The sequence below is a fragment of the Haliotis asinina genome, chromosome 3 (genome assembly GCF_037392515.1).
Source record: "Haliotis asinina isolate JCU_RB_2024 chromosome 3, JCU_Hal_asi_v2, whole genome shotgun sequence".
Taxonomy (NCBI): domain Eukaryota; kingdom Metazoa; phylum Mollusca; class Gastropoda; order Lepetellida; family Haliotidae; genus Haliotis; species Haliotis asinina.
The window spans coordinates 24173487-24200629 of record NC_090282.1 but is presented as its reverse complement, the minus strand read 5'-3'; the positions used below and the strand labels follow the sequence as shown (position 1 = coordinate 24200629).

General features: G+C 41.5%; 1 protein-coding gene across 4 annotated transcripts in view; it reads right to left on the bottom strand.

The window, feature by feature from the left end:
* Window positions 1–1116: 1116 nt before the first annotated feature.
* LOC137277709 (uncharacterized) overlaps window positions 1117–27143 on the bottom strand; it is a 55871-nt gene continuing 29844 nt past the window's right edge. For 2 of the 4 annotated variants that reach the window (XM_067809595.1, XM_067809596.1), the window contains exons 2-3: window positions 26815–26889; window positions 1117–2527 (exon numbers count right to left, since the gene is read on the bottom strand). In XM_067809595.1, coding sequence (XP_067665696.1) covers window positions 1327–2451 — 1125 coding nt within the window. In that variant the 5' untranslated portion in view covers window positions 2452–2527; window positions 26815–26889 and the 3' untranslated portion in view covers window positions 1117–1326. Of the gene's footprint in view, window positions 2528–12584; window positions 12702–26814; window positions 26890–27143 lie in introns of those variants that run through there. The other 2 variants (XM_067809597.1, XM_067809598.1) reach the window with 2 other exon arrangements.

Sequence of the window (27143 nt, the reverse complement as noted above, 5' to 3'; positions counted from 1 at the left end):
CACTGTATACATGTGGACACCAGTCATCCATCTGCACTCTCTGTAAAGGTGTGAATGATCAAGGGCTTACTTGGAACACCTCCACAAAACCCCACACACCACATATCACTGTACAGAGACGTGTGCCTTAACCCCCCCAGGGGCCCGTTCAACAAAGTGATCTTTACGCTAAGATCACCGTGAAACCCATATCTAACATAAGCTTGGGTTTGTCGAATCCCTAAGATCTATTGGTAGAGTGAGTGAGTTTAGTTTTAAGGCGCTTTTAGCAATATTTCAGCAATATCACGGCGGGGGACATCAGAAATGGGTTTAACACATTGTACCCATGTGGCGAGTCGAACCCGGGTCTTCGGCATGACGAGCCAACGCTTTTCCAGCAAGCTACCCAACCGCCCCATTCTCTTGGGGGAAGGTCGCCAACATATGAATATGGGTTTGAATCCCACGTCGCCCTGAGCATATGTCCAGGTTTGTTAGCACCATGCGTCAGCTGTTTCCTTAGAATGAAAGATACCCACCACCAACACGAACTCGGGAAATCCTCCACAACAGACTGTGCTTTAACCGATATCACCCTGTTCGGTTCCGTATTAGTCAAAGAGGTAGCAATTACCTTCTCCAAATGACAACGTTCTACACTACGCGAGACAGGACCGATCAGATGGGTACTGAGAAGTAATCAGTCTACATGTACTGGCTAAAAGGCACAACGGATGCGAACAACAGCAATATGTCTTGAGCATACTTAATCTGAACACTGATTTTCAACGATCCATTCTTATAATTTTCACCGCTATTTTGCCATTATTTTTGTTTGGTTGTTTGTTTGTTGTTGTGTGAGGAACAATGCCGTGCGCAGAAATAATCTATCTATATGGCGGCCGTCTGAAAATAATCGAGTCTGGACCAGACAATGAAATTATCAACAGCATGAGCGGTTGGGGAAGGATGACGTGTCAAACAAGATAACATATGTTACCTCTTACGATAAGCACGTGTTCCTGAAGACAAATTCTAAATCTGATCTGGTTGCTTCTCTTGAAATCTGTCTCGTCGGACAGTCATTCCTTGTTTTTCGATAGGCCTGCCATTGTTATGTCAAAGAGGTAGGAGTGATAACTGATACGATTTATTCAAGGAGTCCATACATTGCCTCCATTCGTCATATCATTCTTTCGACAGTTACCGATGCATGTATATGAAGAAAATGTGAAACGACCAAGGACTATGAAGAATATTAATAAATGACTTGCACCAAGAACACCTCCGCATAAAAGTAACAACAGTAACCTAATTCCATGAACTAAACAATATGGGCATTAGCTAACATATAGTCTGCTGCACAAGTGGTTGAACGTCATCGAAGCCAGGATTGATGTAACTGGTTTCTATGTAGTTGTCGTTGAGAATGTCTGATGCGCTTTCAGACAGCACCTCATCAGACTCTTGTGTGGAGTCGATGTGCACCAAACCGAAAGATGTCCAAGGATTAACATGGCGGTTGTACTCCGCCTCAAAGTCTAATGACTTCACAGAAGGTACATCATCTACTACAGGCGGTAAATCGTCTTCTAGTTCCTCCGAAAATTCACTGTTTGCGTCACAATTGGATAATGTTTCTAATTTGGATTCCATAAGTGATTCATACATTCCGCAGTAAGTTTCCTTTGTACAGCCACCGGTAACATCCCTGCAGTAGGCGTGTTGAGGCACGGGGGCGGGTAGGGAGATATTCCTCGACTTCACACTTGCCTTCACGTCAGAGTCCAGGTCACTGGAATGGCCGTCCATTTCCAAACAATCGAAATTAATGTCACCATGGAGATCAAATTTTCCATTAGGGGATTTGAACAATCCTAAATCACTTCCAAATTGTAACCGGAAGTCGTCGTTGTCAAGGTCGCAGTCAGTGCTTACCCCCGAAGAGTCGACAGATGAGTCCATATGTTTGACTCGTCGGAGTTTCTTGGAATGAAGTTTCCTGCCTCCTACGCCTTTCGTGTCGGGCTTTTTATTGCACTCGCCCAGTCCTAAGTACGACCAATCAATATCGGGAGAAAATTCAGTGGAATCGTACTTTTCCCGCAACATTTTCCACCTACACACACCAAAAGAATCCATGTCCTTCGCCTTCGATACTTTCTCGTGGGTATTACTGACGTGGTTCAAACCGGACTTCTCCCAGTAAACACCGTACTTCCCATCAATCTTATTGGTCACAACATCAATCTGGTGGACGAGCACTCGTAAATCGCCCACAATGCCGTGTAGGTTCGTGATGACGTTTTCCAGATTGCTGACCATGTTCTTAACAGTGTTTCGTACAGCCGTGCCTCCGTCGACTCTCATGTCATATGCTGGAAAAGGGCCCTGCCTGTGTCCTGGACCAAACCTCACGTTACTGTAGGCCTTGTGTTGAGGGGAGCCATGAGAAGGGTCCGCCATCATGGCCTCTACGTCACACTACGTCAACACCATCGACAGCGGTGTTGCTCACAACGGTGCATCGCGCGAGGTCGGTTACCTGACAAAGAAAACGACATTAAAATAAATTTTAAATATTACATATTACAGATTACATTCATCATCCAGATCTAGAATTAGGCTATTTTCAAATGGTATTTTAACAATACTTATTTTAACCATCACGAGTTTCAATCGATATGTATTCTAAATCTTTCTACAATTGATGAATGTTTATATATTGACATACACTTCGCGCTCCACCTAGCAGGCTGCAACACATGTTCAGTGCCGCTGTTTTTACAATGAATAATAATGAGAATCTAGAGCCAGATGTCAAACAAAATAACAAAATACACGAATACCAATAAATCCACGATGAATTCTCTTGACTTTCAGTAACCTTCACTATTTGTCTATGCACACGAGAGAGAGACTTTTTACCCTTAACGCTCATTTTGCTTCTTCACTCAGGGAACATGTTTAAAAGTGATCATACGCTCGGCTAGAGTCTGAAGCATTCCTCTACCTGTTAAACAGCTCCAGTTCTGTCAACGGGTAATGAGGTTTTGTAAGAAGGAACGGCTACCAGATACATGTTTATATTATACTACAGTCACAAATTATACAATACCCACTCTTCTGTTAGCACGACTGGAGACACCGTCTACATTAGTATCTACGACGTACATTAAGTGACTGATGTCACCTAAATCTGTGGACAGTAGGACTGGATCGATGTCCACCTTGATATACACTCGACAATATGACACATAATAGACTTCATTCTCTATTGAGTGTTCCATGCTTCAGCTATTTGTAGTTATTTTGTTGCACCTTTCATTATTGTCCACTGTTTAATGTGAGCGTACGCTTTCCCTGGAAACGTATTTGGGGAATTAGGGATGGTACGGGTCCAAAGTTTCTGTTCGGCTACCGCTCCTCTTATTACCCTACCCTACCCGGATACCCGTTGTGTTAATTCATGACATCAAAGACATGGCAATATATTCTTCAAACTCGGAGGCTACAATTTCGTGTATTCAATATCTTAACCATGAGTAATATTCGAAACAGGCGACTGCACAATTATGACTTAATCTTCAAAGACAATACAACATTTTAAGCATGAAAGAATAACTTATTACATCGTTTAATCTATAAGTCGGAACAACAACGGGTCCGGGTATTTCGACGGCTACCCGGGTCCAACTCATTACCCACCCGTCCGGGGTATCCGGGTTACCCGTCCCAGCCCTATTGGGAATCGAAATAACTGGGCAGATAGCAGTGTATCAGAAATGGTATATTACATACATCAATAAATCTCGTTGTATTTACAAACATTCGCGATGGATATCATATTGATGCAAATGATTAAGATTCATATCGTAGTGTTAACAATGAATCGTGAAGAGTGTTGATAACAAATTGTGACACTTCGCGCATTGTGACCAAAGAATTATGACACTTCGCGCATTGTGACCAAAGAAATGTGACACCTAGCGTAATGTGACCAAAGAATATTGATAATATTTCCACTGTCAACAAACAATTGCGATTCATTTGATACTCACACCAATTCACGAGACATACTGTCAACAATGAATCGCAACTCACAGCGTATTGTTGGAGTTATTCTCGATACAAAGACTTTCTTCATAAAGAACCACGATACATGATATTTTGTTAACAATGAATTTCGATACAATGATTATCATGATACACAGTGTACCGTTAACACTGAATCTGGATACAAAGTATATTTCTAACATAGAGTATTACTAACAATCAACCGTTATATTATAGTTCCTTCAGATCAGGCAACGTTCTACTGAATAACTGACGCCAAACTTGATGTTTGTGACACTTTTTTTCTAAAGAGTATGGTATCATCAATATTCATATATATTCATACACTTTATCATTTTTGACAGAAAACTTTCATGAACAAGTGCATGCATACCACACACAAGAGTGAATGTTTGATGTATATATGATGTTAGCCACGTACGAGGGGATATGAGGAAGGCTTCACCCTGGCAGACCAAGATTGTTGTCATGGTTGCATGTTGCACACTCGTTTGTTGAGTCATCGTTCACAATTTGGTGTGATCCAGTCAACTGACGTCTTGATAAATTAATTCGACGCTGTCGTTCCCTACACCTTAATAATAAAATGAATAAACTGGGTGCAGAGCAGTTAAGAGTATTGAGTAAGGAATGCGCCCTGTTTATATGGGTCTGTCCAATAACATGCCACAATTGTATGCTGTGTGGAGGAATACTGTAGATATTTGATGGCGGTCAAAAGTTTGTGTCCTGGAATGCTATGGGATATTTGAATGTCTCGTGGTTACGCTTTTAACAAGCTGAGACTTGTGACGGGTGGTGTGATCTTGCTCCAACTGAAGGAACTGTGTACAAGCGATACATGAAGTGAAGACACCAACACCAACACGTTAAAGCAAGCAGACCTAGCTAAGAAAATATTACCATATTATCTTTGGAGACAGCAAGAACATAAAACACATCGAACACATAACGTTGGGAACGCTACCCGTTTTGAATAACAAATGGCCTTCGAGTCTCGCAAACCTTGGCGAGATGTTCTAGTCCAATGTACACGTGACACACAGCACATGGCATCGTCCGTTGTATGTAAATGTGGATACATGATTCTACCAATCCATTTCATAACCTGGACCCTCTTTCACAAAGCACAAAGGAGATCGTGAGTCACTAAGGTGCAATGCTGAAGAATGGGGGCTAAGGTTAAACCTATTAAACGGCCCCAGATCAGGGACCTTATCCACAAGACGTTCGTGGCACTGAACCCTTCGTAACTCTATGGTACAGTATGGAGCTACGGTGGGTCGTGCCCAGCCTCTAGTGATTTACACCACTTATCAGACATACAAAATACAACTGTGTGGTCAGAATGATAATGAGGATAGTAGATATAGTTGCCGTCATAGAGGGTTGGTTCAAATTACCTGGATTGACATTCTATAAAACGGGGTAAATGACGAAGGGATGATATACAACAAGTGTATTGTATATTATTAGCACTGATACACAAGGAAATCACATAGGCGAACAGCATACCTGTCCCTACCTCAATGATCGGCACCCCAGGGTTACTGGATCTAATAGGACCCGATAAGCTGTCTTTGTCGAAGACATCCACAGCTTCAGGAGAGAACAAGTTATCTTTTTATCAGCCCGGCTTGCTCTCATAAAAGGAAATGATAATTAAACATCAAAGATACTCAACAGAAGAAGAGATTGAACCTTTGAATGTTTCAGTTTAATGACATTTTATTATATTTGTTCTTAATTATTTAATTAAAATGACGTAGCTCAACCACCAAACCAAAAGCTTTGAAAGAAATCCGTAAACAAAGTTAGATAACAAAACAGCTATTCAAAAGCGACGAAAAAATACACATTTTGCATAATGTAATTAAAACATATTACCTTATCTACGCTAATGATCGTTTTCACAGCACACGAGATACAGTTTGATAAAGAAGCAGTTTTGGGGGAGTGCGGGGAGAAGCTTCGGTGGCGAGTAAAGATTACATACAGAATACAATTAGATTTCATCTTATGAGTGACGAAGAAAAACGTGATAAATGTCTTGCATTCTCACATTCCAGATGTAAGAGAAACAACACCCTCCTCAAACAGTTTGTATTACCACCACGTTGTCAGCACTGAACTATTTCCATATAACTCCTCCAGACCTCATATTAACATAGTTTCTCTAATTACTCCCGCCTAGTTTACCTTACAGAAAACATTGGACTAACTTCATGTTGTATAACGCGTATGAGGCGACATTCCAGCTGGAATCAGGGCAGTACCAACCAGTGTTGGATAGCATGAACATTTAGAATGTCCACCATTATGACCAACCAAAATTCTTCAAAATTCACGACGAGACCATTCACGTCTTGACCCTTATGTTTTCAATAATATTAAAATTATGCACAACCATGTTATTTCTCATATCACATAGCACCTGGCAGGATGAACAAGGCAGTTTGTCTGCATAGTTCAAGTTAATGTTTCTCAAGAAGTCCAAGTTATCTTTGTGGGAATACAGCAACGGTGACCTATTTCTGTTTATTTTGGACTGTATAATAATTTGCTAGGGTATTTTTGGCATGCATATTAAATCGTTCCTCTGTTTGCGTGGTTTTGAAGTAACTTGTTATATTAATCTGAGGTGAGTTTTCTTAATGCAAGACGTATATATTAAGTAAGCTCATGTAAGAGGTATTTGATGTGAAGCCATTTGTCATAAGTGTTATATTTGCTACTTTAATGTTGTCAACCATTTTCTAAGACATAGTTTTAGTTTTATTGTATTGCAGTTAATCTAATTTCCATCGAAAAGAAGAGAAGAAATAAAAGTCAAGGTGAAGTTTGCTTGTCGTACACCAATGAAAATTATTTATCCCGATACGTGTTATCCAATCTAAACGTTCTGTTTCCAGTGTGGAATACGTTAATCCCCGTTCGTTATGACAGCGATGGGAATGTCATGGATCAAGTGTGTAATCTGATGTATCAACACAGCCTTACGTGAAGCATAGCCTAATAGGTTTCCAGCTAGTACTAAATAACCGTGGTCTCGTATCACGAAATGAGCCCCGCCTCTGATGTAACAACTTAACAATATGCAGATTTATAAATATATGCTACCACGTTTATAAAAAGTCACTTACGTATGATATAACACTCGGTCGTTAACAAAGAAGAAAAACATGCTTTGCACCTCTGTGATTTTCACCTCTCGCTATTCGCCTCATTTCCCCGGGAATATAACACGGGTCTGAAAAATCTCAAGACATTTAAGTACCGACCAGAATAATATTCTGTGCCAGTAAGAATATCCTGCTTCGACATGTGCTTGGACAGGAATAACCGAACCACTTTGAAAGGATCAATTTGGAAAAAACGTCATTTAAAGACATCGATTATGTCGACTTGCCAATTCCAATGTCCAAAATAGTATTGAAAGTATTTTCCAGAGCTTCTAAGCCTCTGATAATAAGCAGCAGAGCCACTCATCGCAGGTTGTACACGAACAAGCTATGTACTGCACCGATGTGGTTTCAGGAAGTTGTGAGTTGAGTTCTGAGAAACCCATGCCGTTCTAGAAGAACCCAAGCGAACGGTGTAAGTGTTGACAAAGCAAGAATATTCAGGGTTATTTGGGAATTCAGACAGACCATCTTCGGATCCTAGCATGTTAAAGTACTCTGAATAGAGTGCTGTCTTTGACGACAGGACCACCGCAGTGAGTTTGGTTTTACGCTGTTTTAAGCAATGTTCCAACAATATCACGGCGGGGGACCCCAGAAATGATCTTCACACTTAGTACAAAGTGTGGAACCGAACCCAGTTCTTCGGCATGACGAGCGGACATTTTAACCACTAGGCTACCCAATCCCCACCCTGGGCCACTGGAAGGACGACTGGAAACCTGTTTTCAAAGAGCGTATCTTTCTGTTATGACTGTGCCTAAACCTATCCGATGATGGAGCGCCGGGGTGTGAAAGATTGTTAAAAAGGCAACGATTCCAAGTCACTGACTGTGGACCCGTGAAGGCCTCGGGGTAGAATAGGCCTTCAGCAACCCATGCTTGCCATAAAAGGCGACTATGCTTGTCGTAAGAGGCGACCAACGGGATCGGGTTGTCAGTCTCGCTTACTTGATTGACACATGTCATCGGTTCCCAATTGCGCTGATCGATGCTCATGTTGTTGGTCACTGGATTGTCTGGTCCAGACTCGATTATTTACAGACCGCCGCCATATGGCTGGAATATTGCTAAGGGTGGCGTGAAACTAAACTCACTCACTGTGGTTCATAAAAAAGTGTTCATCATTTTAATTCAAACGTTCGTAAATTCATCATGTCATCATCAGTAACTAGACCAAGTGTAGATCGAACTACGAAACAATGATGCCGTTTTTATGCGGCGATAACCTACATCAGAAATGCCAGAAACAAAGATTCCTTATCTCTTCAAGTGTATACATAATCTCTTGAGGGGACCATCTGTTTTGTTGTCACCGACGAATGAAACTCTAGTTAATCTGCCATAATTAATCCCGCCTGACTTTGGACCACACGCGGTTCAATCACCTAAATCCAATCATACTGACCATTGTGTGTGACCGCCAGCCTGGAGATAAACAACCTCCCGATTAAGTACTCATGGTGCCCCGAGTCAAATGAACTCACAGAATTGACCATGACATGGCAGGATTGTTTTTAGAATAATCCACAGAATCAGTCTAGATATGACTCGAGTGAGTGAGTATGGTTTTAAGACGCTTTTAGCAATATTCCAGCAATACCAGGGCAAGGGACACCAGAAATGGGCTTCACGCTAGAGCTGATACGAAACGCTATCATATCATGTCTCATCATATTCAATTTATTTCAATTCCATTTACGCCCAGGGAAGTTCTTCATCGCCGCACTCAAGAGTATTTCAATAATACGAGGGAGCACCGTAAGTGACCCGGACCAGACAATCCAAACAGTGTCTGCTGCTAGGGACCTGCTACCATGGGGCGACTTCTGTTGTAAGCTTTTTAATTTTAATTAAAATACCCCCCGCCGCTGTAACCGGTCTGGCAGTGTCCGACATATCTCTCCCCTAACGCCCTACAGTGGGCGGTGGGATTATAACATGACATTTTGACGTACATTTCCGACTGCTGACGTCAAAACCTTCCACAGGAAGATGCACACGTTATCGAAATTATCAAAACTTTACTTTTAATCCAATGTTATGGTCGTTACATACTTTCTCTGCGAAGATACAGGATGTTCTGTCACAAAAAAGTGTAAAGAGTTCAACTTCGATTATACCCGTAAAGATCTGGGTTAAAACTGTTAATCATAAATCAATGTTTGTCGTTAGAAGTGACAAAGGGGATCGGGTGGTCTGGCACGTTGACGTGGTTGACACTTGTTATGGTACAACAGATGTATATGTCGAAACTACGTCAAAACGTTTTATCACATTACTCTTATCGGTGTGATATATTCTGCACTAATTTGCCAATAATAGCTACGGTGACAGTAACGTCACCTCCGAGACAAAGTTGTTTCGGGGTATATGTTTTCATATTATGGAAACGTAATACACTGCTAACGAGGATATTGAACGAGAAATGGGCAATAGTTTGAAAACAACTGTGGTTACTTCCTTCGGTTTTTGTGCCAGTACTCTTCACAAAACCTGATTTCACTAGTTTCAAACAGTTTAAAGAAAGGTTCTCTCTAGCTCCTGTCCTGTCTGTTCTTAGAAATTGAAAGATATAGCTGCATCTCAATATCAGAGTCATGATGTCTGGATATCGGAGGTGCCTAAATGACATGATATAACATCCGTGAAATATTGGTCCTCTAAATATATGCTGTAACCTGTTCATGTGTAATGTGCCTCATGAAGCCTTCCTGTAAAAGTGGGATCATGCACCAGAAGATGTGGTTATAATTCTTGGTTCGTCAAGAACGACCTCGGTGGTAAAATATAATGATATTACACCATGATCGGAATGCAGCTAGGCTCCTCAAGGGTGATGTGCCAGACATTCAACTATATCCAGGTCTGGTGTGCCAGACATTCAACTATATCCAGGTCTGGTGTGCCAGACATTCAACTATATCCAGGTCTGGTGTGCCAGACATTCAACAGCCACCAATACGGATGTGCCAGACATTCAACAGTCACCAATACTGATGAGCAAGACATTCAATGAGAGACATTCAACATCCACCAATACTGGTGTGCCACACATTCAACACCCATAAATACTGATGTGCCAGACATTCAACACCACCCAGCACTGATATGAGACATTCAAATTAAGTGAAGCAGGTAAAAGAAAGGACTTTTCTCGTGCACTAAAAATGCAAAAGTCAAAGTTTGTGTCAGTACACATATACTTGGAAGATATGTGCAGATGACAAAGGCTTCTGTTCACTCTTAACTACTCAACTCTGATCTGTGTGTCTGCAACTAAAATACATACTGTCTTCAATAGTTTTCCAGGAAATAGTTTTTCGTCCAAGTTCAAAATTACAAGCATCATCTAAAATAATGGAAATGTTTTTTTCGCATAAATTATCAAGTAAAATGATGGCTTTTTATTTCGATGTTACGTCCAAAACATTAATCACTATTAACATGAGAGTGTGTGCGTACCTGTGCGTGTATCTTTGTGTCTGTGTTTGTGCGATGGTGCAAGTGCATGGTGACCTTTGACCGGGCAACAACGATTGCGCAAAAACTCGAATGTCCCCAAACCAGTCCGTCGGGTTCGTTACCGGCTTGTCATGGAGCCCGCCAGTGTAAACCCAGCGTAAATACATGAACATCGTCACACATTCTCTCCCATCTCCAATCTTCATCAGCCTACCTGGTGTAAGTGCTCTGAATTATTTTGTTCTGTTCGTCTAGAGACATGATCGGTAAACACATTGCCAACGTTTCAGTTGATCGTTTCAACGCTAAGATCTACCCCTTGGGAACAGGGGATCTAACAGAGGACCAAAGTGCTTGTAAAAAAATCAAATCTGTTCTCTGAACATCTTGAAAGCGATTTACTCCCTGAAGCACTGGCGTTCTTATAACGGATTTACGTTTGAGGCCAGGCAGTTGTATTGTTCAGTGAGACATTTCTAGTACACTGTTTTTATCAAACAGAAATCAGACTTGTCAGTCAGGAGGACTTGGCAGTTTTGAGTATCTATATTTCACATGCTAGTTGAGGGTAATGTTGGTAGTACTGAATGCTGGTAGGAAGAGGCCGATTTACTGAACAACATGCAGAACATAGAACGGCGTTAAATATACATAATTACAAAAACCGCTGCATGAGCAACGGGTTAAATATATCTCGGTTAAGGAACGAAAACATGTGCAATGTCGACCCATCATGTCATTCACTTCTGTGCTCTCTTCCTTCCAAAATAACCTCACATGCTGCCTCGAGTATCGTGTCAGTCATGACTGAGGTCGCCTGATTCCTTTCGCTACGTTCGCCATTTCGGCAATATGCAAGACAACATTTGGCTAGTTCCAGAACGACACCAATGGGAAGTACTTACGGTACGAGCATGTCGCCATACTTGGTCCAGGAACACGGTTACGTGCCCTTAGATTGTACACTTACGTCACTACTGTTGTGATATCCGATATCAACCCACGTATATTGATAATAAACTCTCTCTCTCTCTCTCTCTCTCTCTCTCTCTCTCTCTCCCTCTCTCTCTCTCTCTCTCTCTCACGCTATGAAGGCCCTTTATGTTCACTGCTTATCGCTTTACTCTGAGCTATGTTCGATATATCACTTGTGCAGTCAGGCATTTAATTCCACCAAGTGCAGGGGAAATTAATTCCTGTCTGATGACATGTACTTTTTCCTGCATCAACGTCGTTGACATTCCCTTCGACCACTTGGCAACCTCCAACGGCGCCGACGACGTTGCACATCAAAGACTTCGCACAAGTAAGTCGCGTCGTCCACAGTCTTCCTTTGATGTTGAGAACGCTGGTTACCATTGACGGTAAACGTCCATGACAACGTTGTTGTGATACACAGACGACGCTGACATTTGGATTTCTTTATCTCTTTTCTAAGAAGTCAAATGACCGATGTCAGTGACAAAATCTGAATATGTCGCCGCAAAGTGCATTGCTTTAATTACGATACCTGCTGTTTGATGGTAGTTTGCAAACATCGTACAAACAATCCATGTCTAGTAATGCTGAAGAGTGAGTGAGGTCTGTTTTATTCCACAATAATATTCAAGCAATATTACGATGAGTGGGATTTAAACTCTGAAGACGTGAGAGTTCAATACAGCAATCCCATGAAAATAACGGCCAATTATTTTATCGCGATGAGTATATTGTCTTGTCTAAGACACTAACGAAATCTGTCTCCTACAACTCTGACAGACATTACCTCATATCCCATATTCCAAGAGTTAGAAAAGCAAAATGTTTAAAATAACGACAACGTACGACCCTCGGAGGCAAGAATAGCATAACTACAACAACATTGACTACAACTCTTACCTCAGCGCCACCGATGTTGCCCTCCCCGCCCGCCATGGTGTGTTCATGAGTCACGCCCCTGCCTCGTAATCTACACGCTATACTGCATCACCTACCGCGGTAACAATGGACGCTTGCAGCACGTGATCTCCTCCCTACCTGTCCTTGTTCTGGCGCGTCCATCAGGTATAGATCTTCCGTGATGACTCACCGCAGCACCACACGTGAAGTACACGGTCGTTCTGCTACTTTCCATGCACGCACACTCTACTCGCTAGTATTGAACCGCTGTGTTCTCAGTAAGCGAAGTACTAAAACCTGAGGAAGCCCCCTCAACCAGCCGCGGTGAAAATGTTGACGATCAATTGACTTTTGCTTTAAAGATAGCTTGGCATCAGGTGTCCTATTTGACGTTTTTAGGATCGACACAAATGTACGATTTCAAAAATCTATTGATGATCTTAGTACATGTATATGCGATGTATAATTTTTATTAAAAAAGAGGATGCAGAATGATGAGTTTATTTAGATGTGTTAAGGAGATATCGGTAAGGGACGAGTTGAAAACCTACTAGTCATTGTGAGGTACCGGTATAGTTCTCTAGTATATTGGTGGGATCTATCTATCTATCTATCTATCTATCTATCTATCTATCTATCTGTGAGGATGCGGGTGATAGATTTAAAGAAAACCCAGCCAATCTCACCACACCAGTATGTTTCAGTTATTAATGAAACGTATTCCATGTACTCACCCTCTCTCTCTCTCTCTCTCTCTCTCTCTCTCACACACACACACACACACACACACACACACACATAAAATCTAGCTTCATTTGCTATGTACCCTGTACACACTGCTAAGATTCGTTCTAGTGACACCAATCAGTAACAATGTGGATATATTCGGAACACGTACTGTGTTACTGGATACTCTGATTGAGATGTATCCATATAGAAATAGTCAAAATATCAAAATTATGAATAATTTAGCAACTATCGACCGTCCTTTTACTGGAAATGGGTTAGAGTGCTACATACGTTGCAAACAAATCTTCAAACGCGGAGTGTGAACTGATGAGATTAGCCACAGCAAATCAACACCACCACTTTACTTGATAATTATCTGTTGGGAGAGGGAAGCAGTTACATTTCTTCAGATTTATGCTTAATAATTCTAACAATATTAAACCGAGCACGAACGAACCATAATCATAAGCCGTCCACAAGTCATTTTCCAAGGGATCCAAAAAGCGTCAATGTGCGGGTTTAGCATAAGAATATAACAACTGCAAATTATTAATTTCAAAATCCCCGAAAGAGAACACGAAGAGGAATCTAATTTCAGGATATGGTTTTAAAACTTTCTTGAGACCCGGGAAGTGAAATTTAGACAGATTTCGTAAAGATTGCCGAGGGCATATTCTTCAACTTGCATTCAGTGGAATCAACGTGTCGTCGTCGATTATCTGCTGTCATTCAGCATTACGCGAATATTTCGGCTTAATTCTCTCAAGCCCCAGACATCACAGAAACAGCGCAAGGTCTCCCTGACATTTCGAAATGAAGGTTAAGATGAGGTTTTGAAAAGAGGGAAATAAATGGACCCAATTCGATGATTTTCGCAGAGCAAGAAAAATCGATACAAAAAATCGTAATTATGGTTCCAATAAGTACGATCTAAGTGGCATCATACATATAACAAGAGTCCGGTCTAAGCTCCCACTTGTAGCACTGCTGGGTTTTATTCTGAAGTGGAGGCATGACGGTAGTGGAAGAACCCTAACGCCATCAACTAATGACGTTATAAAATGTCTCATAATCGGTCATGAAATGCACCATCTTGTTCTAATGCCATTATACTGTAATTATCAACTCCCCCCAAAAGAAGATGATAAAAATATTTCAAAGAATGACGTATCTGTTCAGAAACTGATTGACTATTATCTTCAGTTTCTATCAGTATTAAACAAGTCCCGGGTCCAAAAGCTCAACACAATTTAGCAAATTCATAGGCTTAACATGCGATCGATGCTCTGTTCAACGATGACTCACGACAGGTGGAGATCAAACAAACAGAAAAACTCTATTATTCATGAAAGGCGTCTCAAAGGAGATGACCACAGCTTCTACTGTCTCCATTCGGTCCATCGAGTTCTAATCGATGCCATAAACAAATCCCAAACACTTGTCACATTATAAAACCTGTTAACAATACGCAAGCACTTGTTCGTGCTCATTGTATACGTCCAACTCCATTTTGTGGTAGTTTGCCAATACTATTTGCTCATGTGCTTAGTGCCGTCGTTTATCGGAGGAAGCATTTAGCTGCTATTCAGATGTTTTGACTCTTGTGGATATAGTAAATATCGACATGCCCCTGGTGATTATAGAAATAGCGAGTGTGCAATATTTATTTGACTGATCGAGTTTGGATAACCCCTATATAAAGGCTCTACAAGAGTACTAATTGCTCATGATACACCACGAGTGCTTCAGCGAAACATCAAGCTAATATTCTTGGGCGTTGTATTTCGAGGGATTAGGGATGCGTTTCGAGCATCATTTTGTCATGTCTGTTCTAATCAAATATATGTTGCTTTGATGTTCAATCATGTGTACATGCAAGTTCAGCAGAGATAGACTAAGCGGTCTGCGTTTTCAAAGCATCCTAGTTGTACGCTATTTTAGAACTAAACGGGTCCAAATGAAACGCTTTCATTACGATACATTTCAAACAAATTGGCAATTTTCTTTCATAAAAGTGTTGGTACTAGTAAACATTTCGATATCGATTCATATCACAATTGAGTCTATAGTTCGTTTATACACTTTTTCAATTATTTGATAGTGTTTAATGATAGAAAATATTTCTATCCAGACGGCATCAGCGCGTGTGGTGTCGAATCAATTTAGTTCCACTGGCTCCATCATCTCAATGTATCATCTACAGTCAGGGCCCCGTTTCACAAACTATTCTAAGCCAAAGATCTTTTCTCGTAGCATTTGTACCTCCTATACTGTAACATAGGAAGTACGGATGCTACGAGAAACGTTACGAGATCTTAGGCTTACGAGAGCTTTGGGAAACGGGCCCCAGGTTAGAAGAATGAGAGTCCAGTAATGCCATGGTAATCCATGGTGTAAGATACACGTCAATATAAAGCTCTGTGCATGAAACAGAAGACTTACAGTGCTGCATGCAAAACTGCATGATGTAGAAGCCGCATGTATGGCCGTGTAGTGCATGACTGTAGAAGTACAGTGCCGTGTGCATGACTGTAGAAGTACAGTGCCTCGTGCATGACTGTAGAAGTACAGTGCCGTGTGCATGACTGTAGAAGTACAGTGCCGCGTGCATGACTGTGGAAGTACAGTGCCGTGTGCATGACTGTGGAAGTACAGTGCCGTGTGCATGACTGTAGAACTATAATTATGCACGTATTACACAATACACGGAGCTGTTTGTATACCTGCAAAACACAATACACAAAGAAGGATGTTTTGGTATGCTCCCTCATATTATAAACCTTGTGTTATGGCATTCGTAAATACCTGAAAGCACGCGTCTCTCTTCCCTTCAGTTCTAAAGCAATGAAGTACACATGTAATTTTCCCTGAATATATTCAGAGTTTCAAGATTCCCTAAAATCTTCTACCCCCGAGAGATATCAGTTGGCACACCAACTGAATATCAGTAGAGACGACGTGTTATACAGATGGTTATAACGAAATCTCCTACTCAATTGCAAGGTAACATGTTAACCTGTGAGTTGGGTGAACAGGCTTACCGAGAGGTTGGTCTGACATGAGAATCTATGACAGAAACAGTCAGACAGACTCACGTTCCCTCATTATACCTTAAAACGTTTAACAGTGGCGCTTCAAGACGAGGAACGATATTGGCACACGTGAACTGCTTTAAAACCTATTACCGTGAGGCAATGACGACAACATACCGCGAGAATTTAATACTCAGGTATTGACTTAAACTCTCACGGGAATTAGAGAATTCCTAACAACTACAGAAGTACATTGGCTTAAGGCTGTCCCCCAGCTGCCGTTAGTCCCTAATAGCGTTACCACGAGTAGGTGTCGATGTTAGTAACTCGATTACCTTCCTCTCATTCAATATACGTATGCATGAGTAGGTCAAACACAACCGCTGAGGTTCAGGAGCCCAGGTCTATATATCAGGGTGTCGGACTTCAAGCCAAAGACACCAGCTACCATGTAACCGACCACTTTCATATTTCCAAACATCCAAGGAGGCCGATCATTCATACCGCGCTTGTTGCTCTGTACTAACTAACGATATAAATTCTTGTTAAGTCAAAATGGTGCGCATCATATGTCAACTTATTTACGTCGGAAAAGATGTTAGATAACATCTACCGGGTTCCCACAGTTACATCAACAACAGATTGAGTTAATGGTGCTGCCCGTTGTACTAAAGCAGGAGAGGTTCTTTTAATGTCTTAAATATTCTTTCCGCCACAGAGACATGTATTTTACGCATATTCCAGAATGCCCGACCTCTGCAAATATATACTAGCCACATAAAGAAACTGTGCATTGCCAACATATTACCACCGGTAATAAGCACTAAGCACGATGACAATGTCAAAGGTACATATAAACTTCAATGGAGGGGTCATGAGACCATAACAAATTGGGAGAATTTCAATTGAAAAGTCAATCACAATGACGTCACGAGTCCACAGGCGGAACAGGGGTCAAACGACCATGTCACAAGTTCAATAACGGGTATGTCCACCATCGGCATTCAGAACAGCAGTGAATCGACGACGCATTGAGCCTATCAGACGTGCAAGGAAGGCTTGTGGGATGTCACGCCAGATTCTCTCAAGTTCTGTTGCAAGGTTAAGGACGGTATCTGGCGGATGAGGAAGACAGCGTAGACGCCGATCCATCGCGCCCCAAACATACTCTATCGGGGAGAGATCCGGTGAATTTGCAGGCCAAGGCAGCAAGTCAACGTTGTGGTGTTGCAACAAATCCATAGCAACCCTTGCCGTATGGGCCGGGCATTGTCCTGTTGGAATGTTAACCCAGGGCCATGACGTTGCAGAAAAGGAATTGTCACAGGTCGTACAATCTGATCCCCGTAGCCTACACCAGTTAAGTTGTCTTGAACAATCACTAAAGGAGTTCTTTTCCGTGCACCCCAAAACATCAGGGAACCACCACCAACGCGATTCCTCTCCAAGACACAGGCCTGTACATAACGTTCTCCCGCTCGTCTATGGGCACGTTGACATGCATCACTAAGGGAAATGTTAAACTTGGCCTCATCTCTAAAAACAACATTTCTCCACCAAACCAAGGATCTTCGCATATGATTTCGGCACCACATTCGGCAAGCTTGTCGATGACGCTGTGTCTGGATAGGTTGTATGGCGAGACGTCGTGGTCTGATCCCGTGATGACGTAAACGTTATCAAACTGTGTGAATACGGCGATGTTCTGGGATGGCCCGGGCAGTCATCACTGCAGTCTGAAACCTGTGGCCAAGATGGGTCACCTTTATCCATCTGTCCTGTCTTGGCGTTGTTACACGTGGAGGTCCAGAACGTGGCCGATCGATGACGTCATCTGTGTTCTGGGAGCGTCTAACCAGTACAGAAATGGTGTTCCGGTGGCAGTGGAAATGTGCAGCCACTTGTCGTTGAGACATTCCCCCACGGGCCATCCCATTGGTCTCATGACGTTGTGCAGGCGTTAGCCTTGGCATGCTATGCGTTTCAATTGCCGTTTCGTTGTTTGAAAGATCGCAAGGACAGTGGTTGAGCTTTCCAAAGTGACAGTATTGTGTGGCATTTATTTGCTCTGTTTCTCTTTCCCGGAATGCACGTGCAAAACCGTATTGAATGACGAAACCACTGACGTCACGGAACATGCATGCATGTTGCATACATGTCACTAATTTCTGAGTTAAAATCCATACGTGTCTACACAGTTTTGATACATTTAGATTTTACTTTTTTGTATGCACAGTTTCTTTATGTGCCAAGTACAGTTACCTCAAACAGTGTGTGAGTGAGTATAGTTTTACACCATTATTAGTAATATTCCAGCAAAATCATGGTAGGGGACACTAAGGAATGGGCTTAACCCACTGTACCCATGTAGAGAGTCGAACCCCGGTCTTCGGCGTGATGAACGAACGAACGTTTTACACACAAGGCTACCCCACCGCTGCAATCTAAACCGAAAACCTCGGTGGATAATTAGTAGCTTGTCGTTTTTCTATTTTCCTTGACCAAGCAGTCCTCTTTAGTCACGTTAATTAGCCTAAAAAATAGTTATAATCGGGATAGAATTGATCTCCTGAAGCTGAAGAATCACTCGCCTTTGATAAGATTTTCCCGCTGTCGAGGAATTAGGTTACTGCTGGAACGCTTGTTATTTTTGTGAAGCACTTTCATCCAGTCCTGTTTACGATGAAGATTAGCTGGCTGCGTCAAGTTTAATTGGGGGATACTTAATTACACCAGTTGGTCAAAACTCTAATGACTCAATTTTATTTCACGTCATCTGAAGCGGGCCATCTATTGTGGTATGGTTCTGAGTCAGTACTGAGCGAGTTAGGATCATTGGACGATACACTCTTTCACTGCAGCAAACTATCCTGACAAAATCTACAAGTTTGCATTTGTTCGTAAATGTTTTAGATAAACATAACAGTGTATTATGACACAGTTTCCTTTGTCAGCAGTTGCAGGTTAGTATTTGTTATTTTGATAGCTCTTATATCACTACATGTGTCGTATGTATTATACAGTAAAAAACAGTAACGCTCGTAATTTGTGTGTTATTTGGTTCCTTTAACAAATTCTGATAACAATTCCTTCTGTACATAATTTGAAACATAACATGACACACAGATCCGAAACATTTACTACTGGTTACAAGAGCTTTGCGGCCATTTAGCTGTAATATGGCTAAAAGGGCGTTAAACAATAAACAAACAATCTGAATTTTCTTCATAGCCCAAGTCTAAAGTATTTTTACTCGAAAGCCAAATGAGTTTGAAATATCCACACACAGCCATGTCACATGTTATATAATAGCAACAAAAACTGCCAATATGTTAGATGTGAAACGTAACCTAGAGAAACGCAGATCAAGGCCAGGGATGCAGCAGTGATGATTAAGAGAATGCTGTACACTGATTATGTGAAAGCCATCATACATGCTGGTGCTTGATAGAGTATATAATGGAAAAGAAAGTTCAATCATTGCACACGTATTAACGAAGGAAGTCCACAACAAATAGGAAGATTCCACACTAATATTCCAAACCCGTGACGCGGGGGATGTTTACCTCCTCAGTTATTTTGTGATGAGGTCAGAAATTGACAAATCAGTGACAGTGGCGTGCGTGGATGTCAGTAACAGCGTCCAACGCCATCAGCGTTCTTCTACAGCCTCACAGCCATAATGCGTCTCGGTCGCCTAGCGTTAATGAAAACTGGCACGGTGGTACTGGACCTGGCTGCTGGTCAAGACTGAGAGCACAAAGGGAGATGTTGACCCACGAGGACTTGTCTGGTGTTGCCAGCGACTGCACACAAGCAGACAGACTGTTAAGTCTTGTGGCCGCCTAACCTTTGCTGCCACACATTTCAAGTATAATGGTTTGGGCAAACATTTCGCTACAGCTGATATGTTGTAGGCTCTGCCATGTTCCATTAAAGCATTTACATATTTGTCAACATGTGTCCCGGCATACTCCAATATTCCCTTAATTCATAGCAAGGAGATACTATTCTTTGTGTGTTCCTTGTCTTCAATTTCCGTTATCTCCACGGCATGGTGGAACTGGGCCCAAATACAGAGGACAGACTGGAATTTGCCGGAAAGTTATCGATTAGTTTCAACGTCATTGATTATTGTTACATAGCAGAGTATATCTGCAGATGAGATCAAGCCAGACAAACTTCAAGAATCTAACAGACAGATCCACTCTATATTACACTTGAATATTAATACGAGCTGAAGGATATTCTCCACACGGCCACCTTGGCGGCCATCTTTCATTTGGAATTCTGTGAATGTGTTCAGCGGACCACACGCACATTTCATCATCACGCTGAAAAGAAACGTTACCCTCCTTCCCTAACGACGGAGGCACCATGTTGTGATGCGTCGACGTCCACTTCTTGGTCTGTCTACGGTGACCCCCGTCTGCCTGTAGTGCTGAATAAGTCTTACAACATTGATACCGTGGCATCTGAGGGCGTTGGCAACAGCATTGTATGTCGACGCCATCTGCACCATACAGTTGGCTCTTCTCTCTCTCTTCAGCTGTTCAGCTGGGCATATTTCTCGTACGTGTGCATCATATCATGCATTCTAGTCTCTCTTTATATCTTATAGAATCATTCTGTTCGTGAAACTGATGCAACTACTGCTTGAAAATTACTGCGTTTTGGCGATTGATATTGCTATGTGGAAACAGAAAATGGACAAAAAATGTTACCTTGCAACCAAAAATGTTAACAAACATAATTTTCACAATAATATAGACACGTTTAACCAGTTTCATTACATCTGAATCCCTGTTTTTGGTTTATTTCGACATGATCGAAAATCGGACTATTTTGCTCTTCTAAATGTACTTCAGACAGACAGACAGACAGATATTTTATTTAGTATGAAGGCCAAAGTCCCATAATACAAATTAAGTTTTGAAATAGGCGCACATAAAAGTGACAGGCTTATGTCTTCACAGCTGCAGCTCTACTTTTATGTATACATTTAAGAGAATCGTCCCACCATCTCGGGACTACATCCCGTTAGTCGCCTCTTTTGACAAGCATAGGTTTAAGATCTTCACCTTTACGGGTCCTCTATCTGGACCGGAAGTCCTGTGACGTCAAAACACCAGAAATGTTCGAGAGAAATAGAGGATACTAAACGACCTTCCGTGTAATACCATTTTTATCAAACGAGTTAATGATTTTGGTATCAAACGAGCGATACTAACTCTTTCACGAGTTTAATAAAAATGGTATTTCACGGAAGCGAGTTTAGTATTCTGTATATTACTCGCTAACATGAACTGACAGAAACTGCCTACAGTGTGAGAACTCTCAGCTCTCTGCGGGTCAAGCAAGGTTTAGTAAAATTGCGACCGTGACGTTTAACCATTTTGACGTCGTACATCAAGCGGTATTACACTAGTGTACTATTGCCGTAAACATATTACACTGTAGTATCTTCAATGGGCGAGTGATATCTACTAGGCATTTCCGAATGCATTCCAGTGTAACCATTCTGGGCATGAAAGATTGCGACCCCATTACAACAAGGCACATCAGTCAGGGTCTCCTTTCAGGAAGCAGCATTTACTAAGGTTCACCTTAACAGCCATTCTTTAACATTGCACTACGGTTACCTCTGTGACTTATCATCACCTTAGCGGTTTGTGAAAGGCGGGCCTGCTCTTAATCTAGTTGATTTAAAATGATCTAGAAAGGATCCTGCAAAGGATCGACAACGTCACACCAGCATGGCGTTTTGAACAGAAATATGGACTTCCACGACACTGGAATAACACCCCTCCCACATCGCTGGCAAATATTGTCATTTTAATCTTTTCAGTTTAAGTCTTAATGGGTTAGGCTTAGAACTTATCAATCAACGCTCCGAAATACGCACTAAACACAAACTAGAGTAAGTTATATTACAGATTCGCACGTATCACATTATATCCGTGTGTTTCAGTAATGTTTCCTGCCAATGATGAGATTACAATAAACGGTTATTAACAGTCTCGTATTTCGTGATTTCGACATAATATTGATCATTTCATCTGTGTAGGCATTGAATTCCACAGCAGATATTTTAGCAACATACAACAAATCCACGAACGTATGGCATAAAAGTTGTATTTCAAAATGACAAATGATTATTTTCACGATATGCTCGTTTCCATCCTTCCTGCCTCATTTGTTCCGATATGATTTAATGGTAGCATGTTCAGCTTTTTGTGAGAGAACAACTTAGTTGTGTGGAAACCTGTATCTGGATGAAGAAGGTTTAAAGAGCGAGTGAAAGTAGGGATAGTGGAAGCGGCATGGACTGAGGTTATCCTTGGAGAGGTCGTGAGGTGAATGCTATGGCAGACATCCAAGGCACCACGATCACTATGCGTAACACCTCGGTGTCGAAATTCATTATCTCAACATGTCAGTTAAGTCGACTGTACTTTATTTTTCAGGAATTAATTAATTTGACGTTATGCGGAATCAGTTATTCAAGGCTATTATTATTTATATAGAAACGTGTAACGTGCCTTCATAAACAAATGCAGGTTTATAGTGCTAACACAAATACTCATACCATGATTGATGTGCCGTTGATTAACATGAATAGTCCACCCAGACACGGTATTATGACTCGATATCGACCAGCCCATATTTTGTTCACTTGCTACCAAGCACCAACCAGGGTAACCATTTTTCAACGTTCCAACAGCGACGCCTTGCTTGTTTCAAACACGGATAACTCAGCAAGATAGAGCAAGTAGTTCTTATATATTATATATCATCTGTGAACCAACAATTTTGTCTCACCCAGGTCGTCTTTACAGTAAGGAAATAGCATAGCCATGGAATAAGATCATCAAATTAATGAACCACCTTCACTTGCCTGGGAACGCACCTTTAATGTCAGTATATTTTGAACGTACATCGAACGTTTGTTATAAAAATTATAGAACGCACACAATCTAATATACACACGAAATCTGTATAACAGGACGTATTGACCTGAAAGTTATTACCGGTTCGACACGTGTCCAAAGTAGTAAGACTTTCGTTATGAAATGTAAATCATCTGTTATATTTAAAACTTATATACAACCACAAAATGTTTAAAAATTAGAAACTGAGTTTCAGTACCAACGCATAACCATTAACCGAGACGGACATATTTGGCAGCGGTTATGCTCGCATTTTACTGTCTTATCTAGCTGAACAATGATCAGTCAACGTCCTAATGCATCGAAGCATACTCCCTATAAAGATTACATGTGTTGATATATTTCATGATTTGATGAGTTTCGCAAATCGAATCTTCTCTCTGGAGGAGAAGTAGGCACTTCTGTATATATTGCCTACTTTGAGATAGATTCGTGATGACATTTCGCGAAGCACAGCTCAGAGTTCGTCGGTTCTCGAAAAAAACGTCTCTATTTAATGATTGTTTATTATCGCATACTTCTGCTGATAGTCTGTATGGAGGAGGGGCAGACATTATAAAGTGCATGATAACGATTGTCATGCTCATGTCTGCTGATTTATCACATGTTCTCTCATCACATCCTATATCATATCTTTATCCGTGACAAGTCGTCTAGACTTGAGGTAGCCATGCTCTGTTGAACTCCCAGGACACAGTTCACGATATTCACATGGCCACGTTACATCGGAATAAGGAAAACAATGAAGAAAAGCAATTTTTCAAAACTGCTAGAATTTCAAAAAGTGTTTTTAAACTGGTAAATCAATAAAGATAAGAAATCAAATGAATTCCTTGACGGCGCCTGGTGTCTACAGAAACAATGGCATGTGTTAATGTGTTTTGTTGAGGAGACGGTCAGAGCCCGATAACGTTTAGCCCACAACAAAGAAACTGATTGTTCGTCTGAATCAGGCAGGGTGAGGAAATGGTAAATGAGTAGACGCGCAATGCCGAAAAGCTGGGTTCCGTTCCACCAATGAAGCACACTGAATGAAACAGAACCCCAACCTCCCTTTCCGGGATATAACTGGACCAGTGAGTCAGTTTTAGTTCTACGCTGCTTTTCCCAACACTCCCGCAAAATCACGGCGAGGGACTCCAGATGTACGATGGGTACGATGTATGAAACCCATTTCTGGTGACCCCCACCGGAATATTGCTAAAGTCGGCGTAAAACTAAACTCACTCGGACTCAGCATTGTCATAAATATTCCATTTAAATCAATGCATCCTGCAAGTACTAATATTTCGACAGATTAACTAGTCCTGGAATTTATATAACGAGAAACGAGTCCTACCGCCAAGCAAGATATCATGCATGACCACCCAATCCACTGAGGTGCTTCATAGAGGAATACACGACTGAGAACCTAACTCTAGAGTGAACACTCAAACTTGAACCACTTACACTATACGGCGCTGTATCGACTACAACCATATCCTAGTGAGTGAGTCAGTGAGTGAGTTTAGTTTTACGCCACACTCAGCAATATTCCAGCTATATGGCGACGGTCTGTAAATAATCGAGTCCGGACCAGATAATCCAGTGACCAACAACATGAGCATCGATCTGCCCAATTGGGAACCGATGACAAGTGTAAACCATGTCAGCGAGCCTGACCACCCGATCCCGTCTCGTTAGTCGCCTCTCACGACAAGCATGGGTTGCTGAAGGCACGTTCTACCCCGGGACCTTCACTGTTCACAAGCATAACCTAAAACCACATCAACCACTAACTGTACTAATGGTTACATTGAAGACAAAACTCTGACACGCCCCCAGAGACAACGTCGTGCTACTGCAACAAGTTATGATTGACGATCTAAAAGATGAAATATGAACACGATTGTCAAAGACTCACGGAAGGGATACAGCCATACAACGTAGTCGGTTTCAATGGAGAAATAACACAGGAGGTTACCATAGCCAACCTGGTCGATACACACGCGCTGTTCCTTCACCGTGGGGCACAAAGACAGTATGATAGAACAATGACTGTTATAAGAGAATCGTCAGTGTTAAATACAACTGTCTCGAAATAGTTTTCAAAGGAAATTCAGGCCGTCTATTCAAGAGTCATATATTACTTCGCTTGCCCAAATACTCACTTCTTTACAAATCGACAGGAGAGGACGACCGGTCGGGTTAAATAAGATTATTACTTTTTTCCCTTGGAAGTTTTCAAGTTCTTTTTTCCTAATAAGGAAGTCGGAAATAACTGAATTAGTCGTTCTGATTTCCGTAAGGAATATCTGCATGTCTGGCGTGGGAAAATCTACAAGCGAGAGGCACTGTCCGTATGACTTTGTAATGTAGGAAATAGCGACATTCATCAGAGACGTCGGTGATGAACAGGCAACAAACCAGACGCTAAGGGGAATCCATCGACTGCAATTACTAGATTAAAACACAAAGAAGAGCCAGATCCAATTTAGTAACAGTTTGATTAACTTACGCTTCACGTGAATGACGTTTACGTAAAGATTCCGAATTAAGATACAATCGGATGTCTTTGATCAGTGCCGAGTTGACTCGGCAGCTTGTGACGTCTACAGATGTGTGGCCAATAGATGATATAGAATAGTGAAATATTCGGTCTACTATCATCTAGTCTGAGACACCTATACACTATGTACTGTCTTGACAAAGTTGTCGACGACTGTGGTTAGCCAGTACATTGATTTTCACGTTTGAATTATTCAACGCATGGTTTCCGGTTTCGTGCAATGTCCTTTAATGTTGGCATGGCAAGAAATGTAAAACTAAGTTCATTCCAGGTACGGGAAAGGCTAGACAGCTTGTGGCTTAATGAATTTTATGGAAGTGTTTCAGGGATATAAATCACACCTGAATGTAAGATCACCCTGTCTTCGATGCAATTTACGGAAGGCGCGTGGTCTCAGAATTTCGGTTGAGTGACACTTAGAGATTTATCGACAGAATATGGGAAAGAGAGATTTGGATGTTTCGGTGCACTTAAATTATTTCAGTAATCAAATTGTGAGCTGTATAGTGTCGGACTTATCTCTTCCCTAACGCCCTTTCGCCGGCTGTATGATGTTAACATGACATGCTGACATGTATTTATGACCGTGGACGTCAAAACCTTCCACATAAAACATGCATATGTAATTAAAATACACTGACATAGAAGGAACGTGGACGGAATTTGTTTGAGTTATGAGTTGTTAACACATACATATCAGGACAAAGCAAAAGCGAACGCGTGTTTAAAGACTGATGAGTCAGTCCGAATCAAGTCCCCTCTAAAGAGAATGTCTACTTCCCATTAGTGCAACTACTGAAGATCTCAAACTAATGCCCTGCGTCAGGCCACATAATACTCAACAACGCTATAATTATCACACTGCATAGTGTCATTACCGCTAAGACAAAATCAATTGGAACTAAACACTTGCTCAAACAATAAGGATACGAACAGCCTACAGATGTATGTTAATAATGGAGAGTCCCTACCTTTCATAGGATGTCCTCTCTGTAGTTCACAAATCCAGTTCTCTACACGTCGCAGAGATCGAGCTTCAGTCTGAACTGCAATGTGAAGTTATTTAGAATGAATATGGATAGCCAGCTTACGTTGTTGATCGATGCCACGGCCTCTCAACTCTACCCTGCTTACCTATAGAGAAGGATGTCGTCTTGCTGCGTGATTACATCGATTCCACTTTCTGACATTAAGTCGGGTTTCGACATTGCACACCGACAATGAAGAGTTATCCTTATTATGTACGTCAAGTGTGGAGTCGAATGCAGAGATATGACTAGTAGCTTCTTTAGCAGAGGTT